Source organism: Ambystoma mexicanum, chromosome 8, assembly GCF_040938575.1.
Source record: "Ambystoma mexicanum isolate Mex_15411 chromosome 8, UKY_AmexF1_1, whole genome shotgun sequence".
Taxonomy (NCBI): domain Eukaryota; kingdom Metazoa; phylum Chordata; class Amphibia; order Caudata; family Ambystomatidae; genus Ambystoma; species Ambystoma mexicanum.
The window spans coordinates 812,775,767-812,791,572 of record NC_090929.1 but is presented as its reverse complement, the minus strand read 5'-3'; the positions used below and the strand labels follow the sequence as shown (position 1 = coordinate 812,791,572).

General features: G+C 49.7%; 1 protein-coding gene across 2 annotated transcripts in view; it reads left to right on the top strand.

Moving 5' to 3' along the window:
- The window catches only part of ZSWIM8 (zinc finger SWIM-type containing 8), a 3,132,642-nt gene that overhangs the window by 334,261 nt on the left and 2,782,575 nt on the right, over positions 1–15,806 (top strand). For both annotated transcript variants that reach the window (XM_069610680.1, XM_069610679.1), the window contains one exon: positions 8,189–8,342. In XM_069610680.1, the coding sequence (XP_069466781.1) occupies positions 8,189–8,342 (154 nt within the window). The remainder of the gene's footprint in view (positions 1–8,188; positions 8,343–15,806) is intronic.

Here is a 15,806-nt window from a genome sequence, read left to right as displayed (position 1 = left end):
ACACTGCAACTACAGTGAAATGTTGTGAACATTGAGTCATTATGACCTAGAACAGCATGTATTACAATGAGTCGCCACTTTCCACCTCCATGGGTTTTCATAGTTTAGGTGATGGGTTCCTCATCCGTGGCTAAGTTGTTGTGTTCTAGCCACATGTTGGCTGCTTCAGGTGTTTCTAGGAAGACTGCCTTCCCTTTGTAGAGGATCTTGAGGCGAGACAGATAAAGTAACATGTATTTAAGGTTGAGCTTTTCGGAGTCTCGCTTTTATTGGCACAAAAGAGTTCCTAGCTTGTTGCACTACAGACGTGTAATCGGGGTAAATTGCTATCTTGGCGCCCCCCCTCTTGATTTCCCACCCTTCTCTTGATTGTCGAGTATAATTTCCCTGCCCCGAAAGTTCAGAATTTTCACTGTCATTGGCAGTGGTGTGAGCCGGGCGGGGGCCGTTTCTGCAGTGCCCTATGGGCCCTTTCCACTGAAAAACCTTGACAGGTTGCCGCCTGCGATCTCTTGCTGTAACATGGTTTCTACAAAGTCTGTTGGGTTCGGGCCCTCCATGTCCTCCTGGATTCCTAAAATGCAAGCATTGTTGTGGCGAGCTCGTCCTTCCGCATCTTCAGAGCGTGCCACCTGTTTCTCCAGCTCCAGAACTCTGGCTTTTAGATCTGTCGTGGTCTCTGGTTTCCTGTAGACCTGCTTCTGCTGTGGTGACCCTCTCTGTTAGATTACGGGCATCCTGACGCATCAGCTGCATGTCGGACTTCACTTCGTCTATCTTGGTGTCGATAAACGATCTGAGCGCAGCTATAGACTGCAGCCCTTGAGTGTCCTTAGTGTTGTCCGTGGTGGAGGGGGGCTCCGTTGAGTAGGGGCCTCCGGTAGCGTCTGCTGCTAGTGTTTGGCTGCAGAGAAGGATTCCATTATTGACGGTTTTGTTTTATTTTTGGAGGGGGACATGCCTGCTTGAGTTGCCAGAGTATTGCAGTAATGCCTGATGGGGGAGGCGTCCCCTTGGAGTGGGGAGTACGTAGGATTGCTGTAGGTGGTCGATGACGTGTCGACGTGCATCCGGTTAATTATCCAGCTGCTAATCACAAGGTATTTCACTGTAATCTGAGTGCTTGGGTGCTCACAAGGTACTTGTCAGCTGCTGCAAGTGCCGGCGAGATGAGCGCCCAACCAATGGGTTTGCCTTATGGTTGTTTAATTGTTCCTGTAGGGCAGTAGTGGCGGAAATAGGCTGTCCCTCCGTGGAATCTCCGCTGGTCGGCCAGGTAATCTGCTGCAGATGCTTGTGCGGTCATTCAACCGGCCTGTGTCCTATTCAGGGAAGCCTTTAGGGTCCAGCTGGCGTCAGGGTGGATATCTGTGGTCACAGGCGCCACTTGGGCATATGCGCTGCTGCAATGCCTTCCCAGTCTTGACAGGCGTCACTGTGTGGCCACTATGTCCAGTGATGCTTACGCGTCCCCGGGTAGGGTGCCTCGTGGTACCTGAGATGCACCCCGTTAGCCTGGTGCCTAGTCAGGGAGCGTACCCCCCTGGGTGATTGCTCTAAGGCGCCAGTCTTGTTAGGCAGTGGCAGTGCCGAAGTGGCGATGGGCCTGCCAAGTAGGGTGGAAGGCAGATGTCGCAGTGCCTTTAAGATTGGTCATAAGGCCAGGGTTAGGGGCAGTGTGGCCTCCGATGTTAAAGCCCAGCAAGTTGTAGAGTGCTGCACGGACTTATGAGCCGGTGCGTATCCCCTCAATGCTAGTGTGCCAGAGTTCCCTCTGTGGTCAGCAGTGCCTGGGTTTATGCAGCCCGGGAGGAACAGTGTGGGTGTGAGAACCCCAGAGTCTTTGACCCCGCGTGGGGCCGGGGTACATTGGTGCCGGACCCTGACTATCGCACCTGCCAGAAGAGAGTCGGGGGAGACTGGACCAGTGTGTCTGTCCAGGGCAGTACGAGTAACCTACCTCTGGTCCTCCTCGGTCTTCAACTGAAGGGCTTGCTACTGCCCCGGCCGCCGCCCGCCACCTGCGTCTTGGTTGCGGCTTGGAGTTCACCGTGGCCTGCCCCTCTGGGGGCAGCGACACAGCGCCCCAGAGCGTCTTCTGTACTGGGAGCTCCGCAGCCTGGGGGGCGGGGGTGGGGTCGAGGATGCCCTCTTTGGACAGTCGACCGTCGAGAAGCAGTTCTTTGGGGGGACGCCCCCGCGTGAAACCGCAGTGGCCCCCGCCGGGGTATGTCTGCAGCCACTCCTCCTGGCAGTACAGCGATCCGGGAAGGGGGGAGAAGGGTGCGCTGCAGGACCGCGCTCTGTGTTGCGCGGGTCTTTCGTGTGCTGTGTGGATGTCTGTCCGGTCCTTCCCTACCAGAGTGAGTGCGGGAGCAAGTCTGGTCGCTGTTCAAGCCTGGACGGGCCGAGATAGGCTGGATGTTGACGGCGTCCCCTTCTCAGGCTCCATTAGGGGCCGCCGAGGCTATTTGCAGGGCGCGGGGGGAGCTCACTAAGACAGTCCCTCTGGTGGCTATTCGGGTCCGAACCTCATCCAAAACCACTCCGGGAGGTGGACAAGAGTTTTATCCGCTCAAAGCTGTGTTTGGGCTTTGAAAGTTGTTCCTTAGTTCGCTGCAGTAGGATCAAAGTTAGGATCACGGACGGGAGCCTGTCGAGTTACCTCCTCACGTCATGCGCGCTGGCCACGCCCCCCTACAATGGCTACTATCTATGTCCCAAATACCAAACAAATTGGGTTCATAGAACGCACAATATCAAAAATAATGCTCGAAGCAGAGGGTCATGTAGTAATGGGGAGTGATTTCAATCTATGGGCTGACACCAAAAGAGACAGGCAATCGACCGTAGACCCCACAGAACTAGCAGATGCTGGTAGAAAAGCTGTCACAGAAATGATGCACACGTATAGGCTACGGGACATATAGTGGACCTTACACCTAGATACAATGGGCTTCACTTTCTACTCTGCACCCCATGGCACATACACAAGAATTGACTAGATCTACATCTCAGAAGAGTTGAGGGTGGTAACCACCAGCTCAACAATCAAACCCATCTCCTGGTCAGATCACGACATGGTATCCGTGGAACTAGACCTGGGTGCACTCTCACGCAAAGGAACTAAATGGCGGTGCAACAAGTCGTTATGGAAAGACCCAGTCTTCCAAACAGAAATGGCAACCAAAATAGATGAATACATTAAAATAAATGATGCAGGCGAGATTCCCCTAAAAACCATGTGGGACGCCGGAAAGGCGACCTGACGAGGGATATTAATAAGAGAAGGTGCCAATAAGAAAAGAGAGAGGACCCTGATAGAAGAAAAACTGAGAGCAGAGATAACACGTTTAGACTGGGAAGCACGTAATGCCACAGAGGGAAGGATAGAGAAGATCGCCCTATTGAGGCAAAAAAGAGTAACTCTGCCTCCTAGAAGAAGGTCAAGTGGTCAGGAAGCTCCAACTCCTCAAAAAAAATACTACAAGAAAGGGGATAAGGCAGACGCCCTGTTAGCACCCAGGTTGTGTGGGCAAAGGGAGGAAATATGGGTGGCATCCATACGCGAAGGGGCGAGAGGCTCCCAGGTTCAGCAGGGGACTAACATCCCAGAGACATTTGCGCAGTATTATCAACAACTATATAAATCTGAAGCAAGACAATACAACCTAGCGATAGAAAATTACCCAACGCGGGAAGAGGCGGACACAATGGACGCCCGATCACCCCAGAGGAAATTGAAACGGCTGTAAAAAGTATCCCACTGGGAAAAGCCCATGGCAATGACGGCTACACGGCCGGCTTTAACAAGACTTTCCTCTCCTCCCTTCTCCCCTTCTTAGTGAAACTCTTTAACGAGGTCTTTGAGACAGGCATAGCGCCAGACTCCTTCTCCGAGGCCCTAATCTCAGTGATGCCAAAGGAAGGAAGAGACCCCACGCATTGCGGGTCATATCGTCCGATTTCACTGCTTAATATAGATGCGAAGATCTATGCGAGGGTACAAGCTTCACGCTTAGAGACACATATGCCCAAGCTCATACACCCAGATCAGGTAGGATTCATCTTGGGAAGGCAAGGATCGGACACGATGCGGAAGACCCTACATCACATACACGAATCTGCTCGAATAACGGAAACCCGGTGCTCCTGTCGATCGACGCGGAGAAGGCATTCGACAGGGTCGAATGGGGATTCTTAGAGGCGGTCTTGACAAAAGTCTGACTTGGCGACAGATTCAGGAGAGGGGTAAACGCACTCTAGACATCACCCAAAGCCTCAGTGTCGGTGAACTCCGACTATTCGAGATGGTTCTCCCTGGGAAGAGGAACAGGACAGGGTTGTCCCCTATCGGCCATTTTATTTGCTTTGTCACTGGAACCCCTAGCACAAGAAATCGGGGCGGAACAGGCGGTTGAAGGGATCTCAGTCAACGGAAAGGAATGTATGATAGCCTTATATGCTGACAACTTATTGTTGCATATCACAAACCGGCTAACATCTATCCCTACAGCATTATTACTGATAGAACGTTATGACCTTCTTTCCGGATTCAAAGTTAACAAAAGTGAATCCATTTAGTTTCCCCTTCACGAACTCACACCGAGCGATATAGAGAAATACATGACCCTGGGGTTAACCATTAGAGAAACCACTTTAAAATAGTTGGGTATTAATCTTGAAAGACGCCTAGATGCTCACTATGAAGCCAATTCCCCCCCCCCCCTCTCGAGAAACTCCAAACCGACCTAATTAAGTGGCAAAAACGGACGGTTTCTTGGATGGGGAGGGTGAATGCAATAAAGATGGTATGCCTCCCACGATTCCTATACCCGTTCCAAATGCTCCCAATTAAGGTCCCCAAAACATTCTTCATTGAGACAAAAAAGGCTGTTTTACAATTCCTCTGGGAAGGGAAGAAACCTAGAATTGCATACGATGCCCTAACGCTCCCCAAAGAAAAGGGACGAGTGGGCTTACCAGACCTGGAAAGATATTACATGGCGACTCAACTAAGAATACTAATTCCACACTTAAGAGATCATACATACTTACAATGGCTAGACTTCGATAATCTCTCATTCGGCCCGGTCACCATTTCAGATTGGCTCTGGGTTCCGAAGAACAAATTGACACGTAGAATATTGCAACACACGATCCTCAGTACTCCATGGGAAATCTGGCGGGAGAGCCCGAGCATGCGCGGGGTCACGACGTGGCCATCCCCACTGAGCCACATATGGGCACCGGGAATTAGAGAAGAAATCCCAGATCTTTCCGGTTCCAAACATGGTTTGAAGCGGACTTGGAGAGGGTGGGTCAACTCTGGAGGGAGGGGACATTAATCACGATCACTGACCTAGAGAGCACACTGGGCATAGGAAAACTACCAGTCTTCCATGTCCTCCAACTTAAAGGAACACTAATGAGAGAACCATGGAAAGAAAAACTACAAAGAGAACTCGCTACCTTTGAAAAACTCCTTGACACACTCACAGACATGAAGGGTTTGATCTCAGCCATTTATAGAACCCTGACAGACGGGAAAAGGTTCCACTACCAACCTTAAAGGCAGATGGGGAAACGGATATAAAAATTGAAATTACCCCTGAACTATGGTCGAAGATGTGCAAAGGAACCTTTAAAGGATCTATAGCCTCCCAGTACAAATTGCACGCCATAAAGCTCCTTCACAGGTGGCAATATGACCCTCACAGACTGTCCAAGATGTACCAAACGGTGAGTCCCCAATGTTGGCGGCACTGCAGACACAACGCAAACTACTGGCATATCTGGTGGGAATGCCCCAAGGTAACTTTTTTGGGATGAAGTGTTGGGCTGGATTAAGGAAATTGAAGGGATCCAATGTGAGCGAACTCCCCTCCTGATACTGTTTGGGCTAGAGAAATATAAAGATACCTACATCAGAGCATCAGGACTGATTGCCCCACTGCTGTTAGCCGCTAGTGCATGTATAGTCACAAAATGTAAAGCAGAGGGGATTCCGAGTAAGAAGGAATGGATAAATGTGGCAACAAACATGTGTGATGGAGAAAATCACGGCGGCCCTACATGGGAAGTCCACACAATGTGAAACCCTATGGCAAGACTTCATGATCAAACATGTATCCAACCATTAGAAACGGGGAAACATACCAGACCCAAGAAGAGACCTTGGACCTAATTACTAAATGTGGCAAAATACTCTAATGTATGTGGGAGAGCCCCCCTCGGCCGCTGCACTGAGACATGTTGTAGGGACGTAAATCTGACTGTAAGTGATACTACAAGTACAGAGAACTATAAAAAGAATTCAATGCGATATGCACTGTAATGAGGGGTGGGGAAGGAGGGGGGAAACAATAAGTTGGGGAAACAGTTACGCAACGAAGATGCAGTAATATAAGCTGAATGTTATTTCATCATTGACCTGTTTATCCACTTATGTCAAAACGTAATAAAATCGAATAAAAAATAAAAAGAAAATGCTGAGGTACAGATCCAGGTGCCCGGGAAGGGCAGCACCAAGCTACCATAAGGTTAAATTGGCACAATTCCTCACAGGCGGCTTTGCAGGGCAGCAGAAAATGCCTTTTTACGTGCCGTCAGATTTTGCTTAGGCTGCCGTCAGAATTTGCTTAGGCTGCCGTCAGATTTTGCTATCACAACTTAAATGATGCAACATAGGGTTAAAAATCCTGAGGCACAGCTCCAGTTGCCCGGAAAGGACGGCGCCAAGCTACCACAGGGTTAAATTGGTGCAATTCCTCACAGGCGGCTTTGCAGGGCAGCAGAAAATGCCTGTTTACGTGGCGTCAGATTTTGCTTAGGCTGCCTAAATGATGCAACATAGGGTTAAAAATGCTGAGGACGGCGCCAAGCCACCATAGGTTAAATTGGCACAATTCCTCACAGGTGGCTTTGCAGGGCAGCAGAAAATGCCATTTTACGTGCCGTCACATTTTGCTTAGGCTGCCGTCACATTTTGCTTAAGCTGTCTAAATGAGACAACATAGGGTTAAAAATGCTGAGGCACGGCTCCAGTTGCCCGGGAAGGGCGGCGCCAAGCTACCATAGGGTTATATTGGCACATTTCCTCACAGGCGGCTTTGCAGGGCAGCAATAAATGCCTTTTTTACTTGCCATCAGATTTTGCTTACCCTGCCATCAGATTTTGCTATCGCAACATGGGGTTCACAATTGCCAAAATAGGGTTAATGCTGCACTGCACTGCCCTGTACAACACAGGGTTAACATTGATAACATGGGGTTGGTAAAAGAAATTGGGTACAAATTGCTAACATAGGGTTAATGCTAACTGCCCTGCAAAACATAGGGTTAAAAAAGATAACATGGGGTTAATTCAAAACTTGGGGCGACATTGGTAACATAGGGTTAATGCAGGATAATGCACTGACCCGTACAACATAGGGTTGGCTACAAGAAACACTGTCAAAAAATGCCATCGGAAGCATTTTCTGACGGGTTAATGCTGCACTGCCCTGCACAACATGGGGTTAAAATAGATAACATGGGGTTAATACAAAACTTGGAGAAACCTTGGTAACATAGGGTTAATGTAGCGCTGCCCCGTAAAACATAAGGTTGGCTACGAAAAGCACACTATCAAAAAACGCTATCGGAAGCATTTTCTGACGGGTAAGCAAAATCTGACTTTACATGTACCGTCAGATTTTGCTAGGCGATTGCATTTCTCGCATGCGCAGTAGCAGCCAAAGCATTTTCTGACGATGAGCAAAATCCAACGTTACACCGGCCGCCAGCTGGTAAAATATGCCGCCCAGATGTCGGGTTGAAGCAGAGCACTGCGGTTCCCAAAAATCACACAGCCTAGAACCGCACTCCCCTGCCCCAGAAACTTCAGGCAGGACCGGTTCAGGACCAGGATGTCGGCAGTATATTTGGTGCAGCCCCCATTCACTGGATGAGGCTTAGAGAAGCACTGCCATCTTCGCCCACCGGACTTAATCTTTGACACACAACATTTAATCTCTTTACTCCAAGTCCTTGACCAGGTGACCTAATTCCACTGCGAGCCAATATATCGACATTGTTATTAATGAAATCTGCATTAGTGTTCTTTGTTTTTAACACTGTGTCCTTGGTTATATTTCTTCTTAAAGATGTTTCATTTTCTTCTCCTTCTTTGCTCTAAATATATTAGATGGGCTGGTGAATCCTTTGGTGGAATTGTCTGCAAAGCAAGTGGCATTTCACATTCCGTTTGAAGTGGTGGAGAAGGTATATCCCCCAGTTCCAGAACAACTTCAACTGCGCATTGCCTTCTGGAGCTTCCCAGAGAATGAGGAGGACATCAGGTAGCTCACACTGGTTGACGCGTTTGAACCATGATGTATTGGTTTGTCTTTAATTCCTCTTGCTCTTTTGCTCTATTTTCTGAACGTTTTACTGATTATTTCGAAGGGATTGTATGTATTCCACATCTGACGGGTAATCACCACAGTTGTGCTGCTTCGGAAAATTTTCAGCGGCTGCGTCGATGACGTAGATACGCTCCCTCGAGGGCCTCCGTTGAACTGATGTCACTGGATGTTATAAGTAGGACGCACGACGCCCGTAGCCTCAGTTCTGTTTTTTCCGCGAACGTGTTCGCTTCGGAGATCTCGGCGCACCTCGGTTCTTCTGAACTTGGTTGTTTGTGAAGATATCATGTCTTTGTCGTCTTCTACCCCGTGGTCGGGATTCAAGAAGTGTCGGGACTGCGGTTCCAAGATGTCGCTTACGGACCTGCACAACGTCTGCCTCTGGTGCCTCGGCGAGGACCACGCCACTGATGACTGTGGCGATTGCCAGTCTTTGACGTCGAAGGCCTTGTGGGGGTGGAAGAAGCTATCTGTAGGTAGGGTTTCCAAACCCCAAAAGTCGAAATCTGCTGGCTTTCGACCGACGATTCGAGGGACGACTCTGCGTCGGCGTAAGCCCAGGGGGTCTCGGTCCCGGAGTGGTTCCCGCCATTCCTCTGCCTCTTTGAGGCACTCGCGGAAGCGCTGTCACAGGTCCCCGTCCTTGTCCGAGGACTCTGCCAGACGGCGGGTTGCTTGTCCCAACAAGCATTCCTCTCATGCGGAATGGGACGCATTTCGTAAGGAGATTATGGCGATTTTCGAATCGCAGGGCTCATTTCCATCTGCGCCTTCGAGAGAAGCTGGCAGGGAATATGCTAGGGCCACCGGTCGCACGCCTTCGGGCTCGGGCGGGCGGCATGATCATCGGGAACCATCGAGGTCCCGATCTGACAAGGTGGATCGCTCTAGCCATGCCCGCTCCAGGTCCCGGTCCTCGACGCCCTCGAGACAGTCGGTGCCTGTGACATCTTCTAAGAAGATGTCTACGCCATCGGCGCCATGTCCGTCGAGGGACTCTCTCGAGGCTCCACCTCCGAAGAAGTCATTGACGCCATCAGCTCCGAGGCCGTCGAAGGACACGCTCGGGGCACCGTCCTCGAGGCCTGTGTCGAAGCCATCAACGCCACGCTAGACGCCGATTCTGTCGACGCCCTCAACGCCTTTTGTGGAGGCTTTACCGGAGGTACCCCGTGCATCGGTGGAAACTCTGAGGTAGGCCCTGAAGAAGTCAGTGAAGCCTGTATTTGAACCTTTTTTCTGTGCCCTCATCCAGGGATTTATTCCAGCCTCTGGATTACATCTGAGGTGGATGAAGGGACTGATGAAGGTTTGGTTCCTGATGAGGTTCCTGATGAACTATTGTCTGATCATAGCCAGATGGAAGACCTGTGTCAGTCTTTGCACGACGCCAGTGGTCTGGACATCTCTCCGGATGTTGAGTTCGGCAGGCCTGAGCCTGGTACGCATGTCGAGTCTTCATACCGGTGTCTCATGTCAAGGGTGACGGAGTACTTGGGGTGGTCTGTGCCACCTGTGGATTTTCTGCAGGATGACCTAACGGATATCTTGGACCATTTCATATGGTCTTGCAAAGAAGGGTGGCGGCGGCTTGGACTGCTCCGAAGAGTCTCCCGGCAGTGGGTAAGTCGTTGCCGAAAAAGTACCGTCAAGCCAGTGGCGACCCCTGCTACTTGTCAGCGCACCAGACTGCAGAGAGTTTGGTGGTGCAGGTGGCTTCGGCCTCAGCAAAGCAGGCGTCGTAGCCTACTATCCCTCCTGATAGGGACGACAAACGTTTTGACGGTTGGGCAAAGAAAGTATCAAAATGGAGGCCATCAAATCGAATACAAAGGTGTATTTAGCATTGATAGACTTCTCGTATGCATTTGACACCATTGACAGAACGCTCCTGTGGGATAAACTGAGGCAGTGGGGATGTCCGCTGGATTTAGCTGCGGCAATCAGAGAACTCCACACAAAGACCTCCATTGGTGTTCGCTTGGATCAATCTGGCCTTCTATCTGCATCCATCACTTTTAAAGGAGTAAAACAGGGCTGTCCCTTGGCCGCAACAATATTCAGTCTCTTCATTTCTGACATAGGCGACGCAATCAACGAGGTCAAGTCCTTCCCGCCAAAAGTCGCAAATACACACCTAAGCTGGCTGCTTTATGCAGATTTGATTGTCATGGATGCGATTCCGACCGGGCTGCAAAGAAAATTAAATGCGGTGCAACGATACGTCACATCCAACAAGCTAGCGATTAACACGAAGAAATGTGAAATATTGATCCTACAGAATCTGAATTGTGGTGGCGCGTCAAATAGAAAAAATGTAAAATGGTCCTTAGGACAAGAAACGCTTCAAATCTCTTAAGCTGTCAAATATCTTGGGATGACAATAAGTTCTACTATAAATGACGGGCCCTGGCTTGCGGAAACCAAACGGAAATGTAACCAACTAGCAAGCCAGGCATTAATAATTCATAAGTGTTAGGGAGAATTCTCTGTTTAGGCTGAATTTCCTAACCTAGTGAGTCCCCCAGCAGCTTTGCTGGATTTTTGGGGTTTATTTTTTTCTCCTGCCAAGAGTGAGACTCTTTTACCCTCACTCTTGGACATGATTTGAGTGTGTTTCTTTGAATCTAGAAGTGTTTAATGGGCTATGGGGTCTTTTACTCCATAGGGCTTCATGTGTTTTTGGGATGTGTGTTACACAGCACCCTCAGTGCAGTGACACAGGGGTGTCCTAGTGACCCCCAGTATAGACTCCATACCCTGGGACTGACTACTGTCTCCCAGGGCATGTAAAGTCACCATTGACTTTACTAGTCTTAAATTCCGAACAGAACCAGTACAAACCATCATATTGTGGACGTACTGGCTGGGGCAATTCGATTGCCCCAGGGTCTGTTAGTCGAGGGGGCACGTCTCCGTCCCCCCGATCGAGTTTTGGCTGGTGGCAGTGGATACTACTTTTAATATTCAACGGCAAATATTTCCCTATGGGATTTCCCATTGTTTTAGGATACTATCTTTATTTAATTATTTGCAGTAGCCTCGAACATACCGCCGGTTTATTTAATTAATATTAATTCTCCGGTTGGTACTTTTTGCCAAAACTTGATTCTAAAATGGCGTTTGTGTTCTCTTCTGTGACTCCAACCCAAGTCGAGCCCTTTGTTCCACTTTTTGGCAGGCTTCTCTACAGAAGCCCTCCAAAGTGGTGCCACTCTGTCTGGGGTACTTAGGAGGGGTGGAGGGAAATTTAGGCACCCTGGACTGAGTTGCCTAGGCAACTCACGTCGCACTCCATCCTGATTGGCCAAGTGGTGAGCCGGCCGGCTCACCACTTAGCATGTTTGAGTGACAGTTAGGCTGAGTGAATGGGGGTTTGCTGCATAAAAGCAGGGCTTTGGGGACTGGAACTTCAGAAGTCGCCACAGGACCTAAGAATCCGACTAGGGAGAAGCTGAGCCGACCTGCCACGACACCACTACCGGTGGAGCCCTGCTGGACCGTCGCACCACTTTTTCCCAACGACAGGAGATCTCCCGCCGGAGAGTCTTCTTCCTTTGACTGGTGGGGATAACCAGTTTCACCGTCTTTTCACCTTCCCGACGTACCTCGTGGCCGCCTTGCCTGTGCCAAGCACCCCGGCAACCGGGATACCACATTTTACCACGACTGCGAATAAAGGTACCACCTTTAACCGGGCAACTCTGCGGCTGGTTTCTGCCCTGGTAGTGCAACGCCCTTCATCTTTCCTCCAAGTCGAGATCTTCTCTTCCCCTGGACGACGACGAAACTTGCACCCACTACCAGGAACAACTGCCACCGCTGGAGGATCCTTCCCACTTAAGGTACCGTGTCCCGCCTGGCTTCTCTTGCTACCGACTGTACGGGGTAGATTTAGCCCCCGGCTTTCGAACCTGGGTTAGCCTGGGACACCCTGGCTAAACTTTCCTAAGCCTCTCTAAACTCTTTTTGAACCCTCTGCAAGACTTTCTAAGCCTAGTGTAACTGTGTGATCTTGGGCGCATTTGTGCCATCTAGTTAAGCGCTCACCTCTGTATGAAAATAAGTGGTGTTTTACAGTGACTAATCTGATAAGGAAAAAGGGGTGTATATATTATAATAGTAACTGTGTTCAGAATATTTTACAATAAGAGTGCTGGAGTGTTTTCAACAGTGTGTTTTTAAACAAATAATTATATACTTTGATACCAAAGCTCTGGTCAGTGTTTGCTTGTATTGTTGTATCTGGGTGCCTATTGTGTATACTTTGCATACTGTCTAACTCTTCTTGAGGGAAGTCTGACTGCTCAGCCACAGCTACCGGGTAAATCTGGGTGGTACAGACTGCTACCAAGTGGGTTTACTGCCAACACCTGTAGTCTTAAATCTTTTGCAGTGGTCCCTAAGGGAACTGCACAGGTTTCTGCCTAACAATAAGAAGTTTGGTAAATTCTCTTTACGTCCCGTCTTGTCCTTTTATCATCAGAAGGTCATCCCGGTCGTGACTTACGGGGCAGAAAACGCCCTTGGTTGTCCAAATGAGACCTGGGCCACCTTAGAAAATTGTTTCTGGACCAAAGTACTATCCCTTCCTAGGGGTGTGAAGACGTCATGTATAAGGTATGAGCTTGCATTAATATTGATACAGGCAAGAATATGTTGGAGTCTGTTGAATCTTTATAGAAAGACCTGTACTCGTGCGCAGATTCCACAATTCGAGATCTTTCATGACGTCTTACCCGCTAACTCCAAAATTGTTAATATGTTATTAAACAGATGTGAGGCAGTTCTAAAAAAATATGACATCAAAGCCGCAATGCTCCAGGAGAACCCGGAAGCAGCCAAGCTTAAAATATGGCGTTTAGACTGGGATGAATCCTGTGTGGAGAGAGGGGCCGCCAGTCGAATGAGTGATGCACCACTAGAGACACGTGCGTTTAATACTCTCCAGAACTATGTTGCACTATTTCCCGATCCGCAGACACGTCGACTTTTTATGTTGTTCAGACTGAACATGTTTAAAACCGCTGATCGGCTTCGGCTGTGGAAAGGTTACGATCATTTGACACCTGAATGTAGGCTGTGCCTTTGTACAAAGGAATCACTTAAACATCTAGTGCTATTTTGTACTAAATTAAGATCTGAGAGTACAGTTCATCTGGGTCCTTGGAGCCTAAACCATTCATCCTTGTGTGCAGACGAACGGTGGAAGCTGATGTTTCAAGGAACTGATGTGAAACTAATATTTCTGTTAACACGGCTGTTGAAAATAATTGAAACACGTTTGACATCAACAGAAGAAATTTCCTTCCAAAACAGTAATGTTGACTGAAATAACATATATTGATGTTAGAAGTGTGAGATATTGATATGGATGGCCTATTGGAATCTGTTTGTTTGTTGGAGTTTGTGATATGACATATGCTAACATGTGGGTGTTTATGTTGTACATATTTTACAGGTTTGTAAAAACCAATAAAACATTTTTAAAAAAAGAAAGTATTTTCTTAAGGGGGTATGGCTTTGAAAGCAGCCAACTCCGTGTGTGCCTTAGCACGTTTCACTCACACTCTGTGGAATTGTTTCTTTGGCGGCTGAACATATTCTCGAAGGGGAGGAACGGGATGGCTTTCTTGCCCTTGTACAAGATGGCAAGGAGGCCATGTGTGAATCCGTTCAGTCGGGTCTGGACGTGGCAGACTGTGTCAGCCGGTCCATGGCGGCGAGCACCGTGATGCGCAGATTTGCGTGGTTGCGGAAGTCGGGGTTTGCGCCTGATGTACAAGCCAGGCTTTTCAACATGCCCTTTGATGGTGAACATCTTTGTGGCAGCAAGGCTGACGAGAGCCTTGAGAGGTTGCAGACCTCCAAAGCAGCAGCGAATTCGTTGAGCGCTGCAGTTGGCCAACCTCCGCCTTTTCGTCCTAGGGGACAGCAATGGAGGGGAGGTTCCTTTCGATACTACTCGACCTTTGGTAGATCGAGGGGAGCTGCTAGTCAAAGGGGCCAAAGTAGGAGTACCAGAGGTGGAAAACGAGGTACTCGAGGTGCCAAAGCCACTCTGGCAGTTGCCTCCTTGCCCTCAGGCACTGCCGCAGCCGCTTCAGCTCAGTCATGAGGCCATGCCCCATGGTTCGCCGGTTGGGGGGGAAGGCTGGCGCAGCATCTTTTAGAATGGCGTGCCATTACTTCAGATGTGTGCGTTCTGGAGATCATAGCCCACGGCTACTGTCTTCCTTTCCGGCAGAGGCCTCACAACAATCTACCGGGGGAAACTCTCTTTAAAGAGTCCGGATCTGCTCCTTGCGCAGGAAATCAAAGCCCTGCTGGAGAAAGGCGCCATAGAACTGGTGCCTGTAGCGGAGAGGAACAAGGGATGGTATTCCCCACATTTTTTGATCCCGAAAAAGGACAGGGGATTGAGACCCATCATGGACTTGCGTGGTATGAACAAGCTCCTCAGGAAGGACAAGTTCAAGATTGTTACTCTCTCTCAAGTCTTCCAGGCCCTTCAATTTCAGGACTGGTTGGTGTCTCTCGACCTCAAGGAGGCTTACTTTCATGTGCCGATTCATCCCAAGCACAAGAAGTACCTGAGGTTCGCGGTTGGCTACTCGCACTTTCAGTTTCGGGTCCTGCAATTCGGATTGACCTCCACCCTGAGGGTCTTCACCAAGCTCATGGTGGTGGTGGCAGCGTATCTCAGGAAAGGGGGATTCACGTCTACCCCTACCTGGATGATTGGTTGATCAGGGCGCGCTCTCCCGAGCAATTCCTGGATCATCTGTCAGTCCCCTGCCACTCCCTTCACAGGCTGGGCCTCTCCCTCAACTTAAAGAAGTCCCACTTGACACCTACCCAGCGGCTCCGGTATATCGGAGCAGTACTCGCGACATCCCTGGGGCAGTGTTCGCCTCCCCAGGTGAGGGCTCCTCACATTCTGCAGATGGTGCACAAATTTCAACATGCCCAGATTCTCCCGGCATTCGAGTTCTTGAGGTTGGTCGGCCTCATGGCATCCTGCATTCTCCTGTTGCCAGAGGCCAGGTTGCGGATGAGATCTCTGCAGTGGGCTCTCAAGATGCAGTGGTCACAGTCCTCCGGCAGGATGTCGGATCCCGTTCAGGTGCCGCCCTTGGTCGCCCAGGATCTTCTGTGGTGGGCCGTCTAAGGCAATCTGTTGAAGGGGGCTCCATTTTGGCTACCCTGGCCGGAGGTGACGATCGTGACGGATGCATCCCTCACGGGATGGGGAGCTCATGCCAACGAGTTGACAGTCCACGGTTGTTGGTCTCTCGGAGTCCAGACTCCATATCAATCTGTTGGAGCTGAGGGCCATCAGGCTAGCCCTGAAGGCTTTTCTGCCATCTGTGCGGGGGAAGAATGTCCTGATTCTGA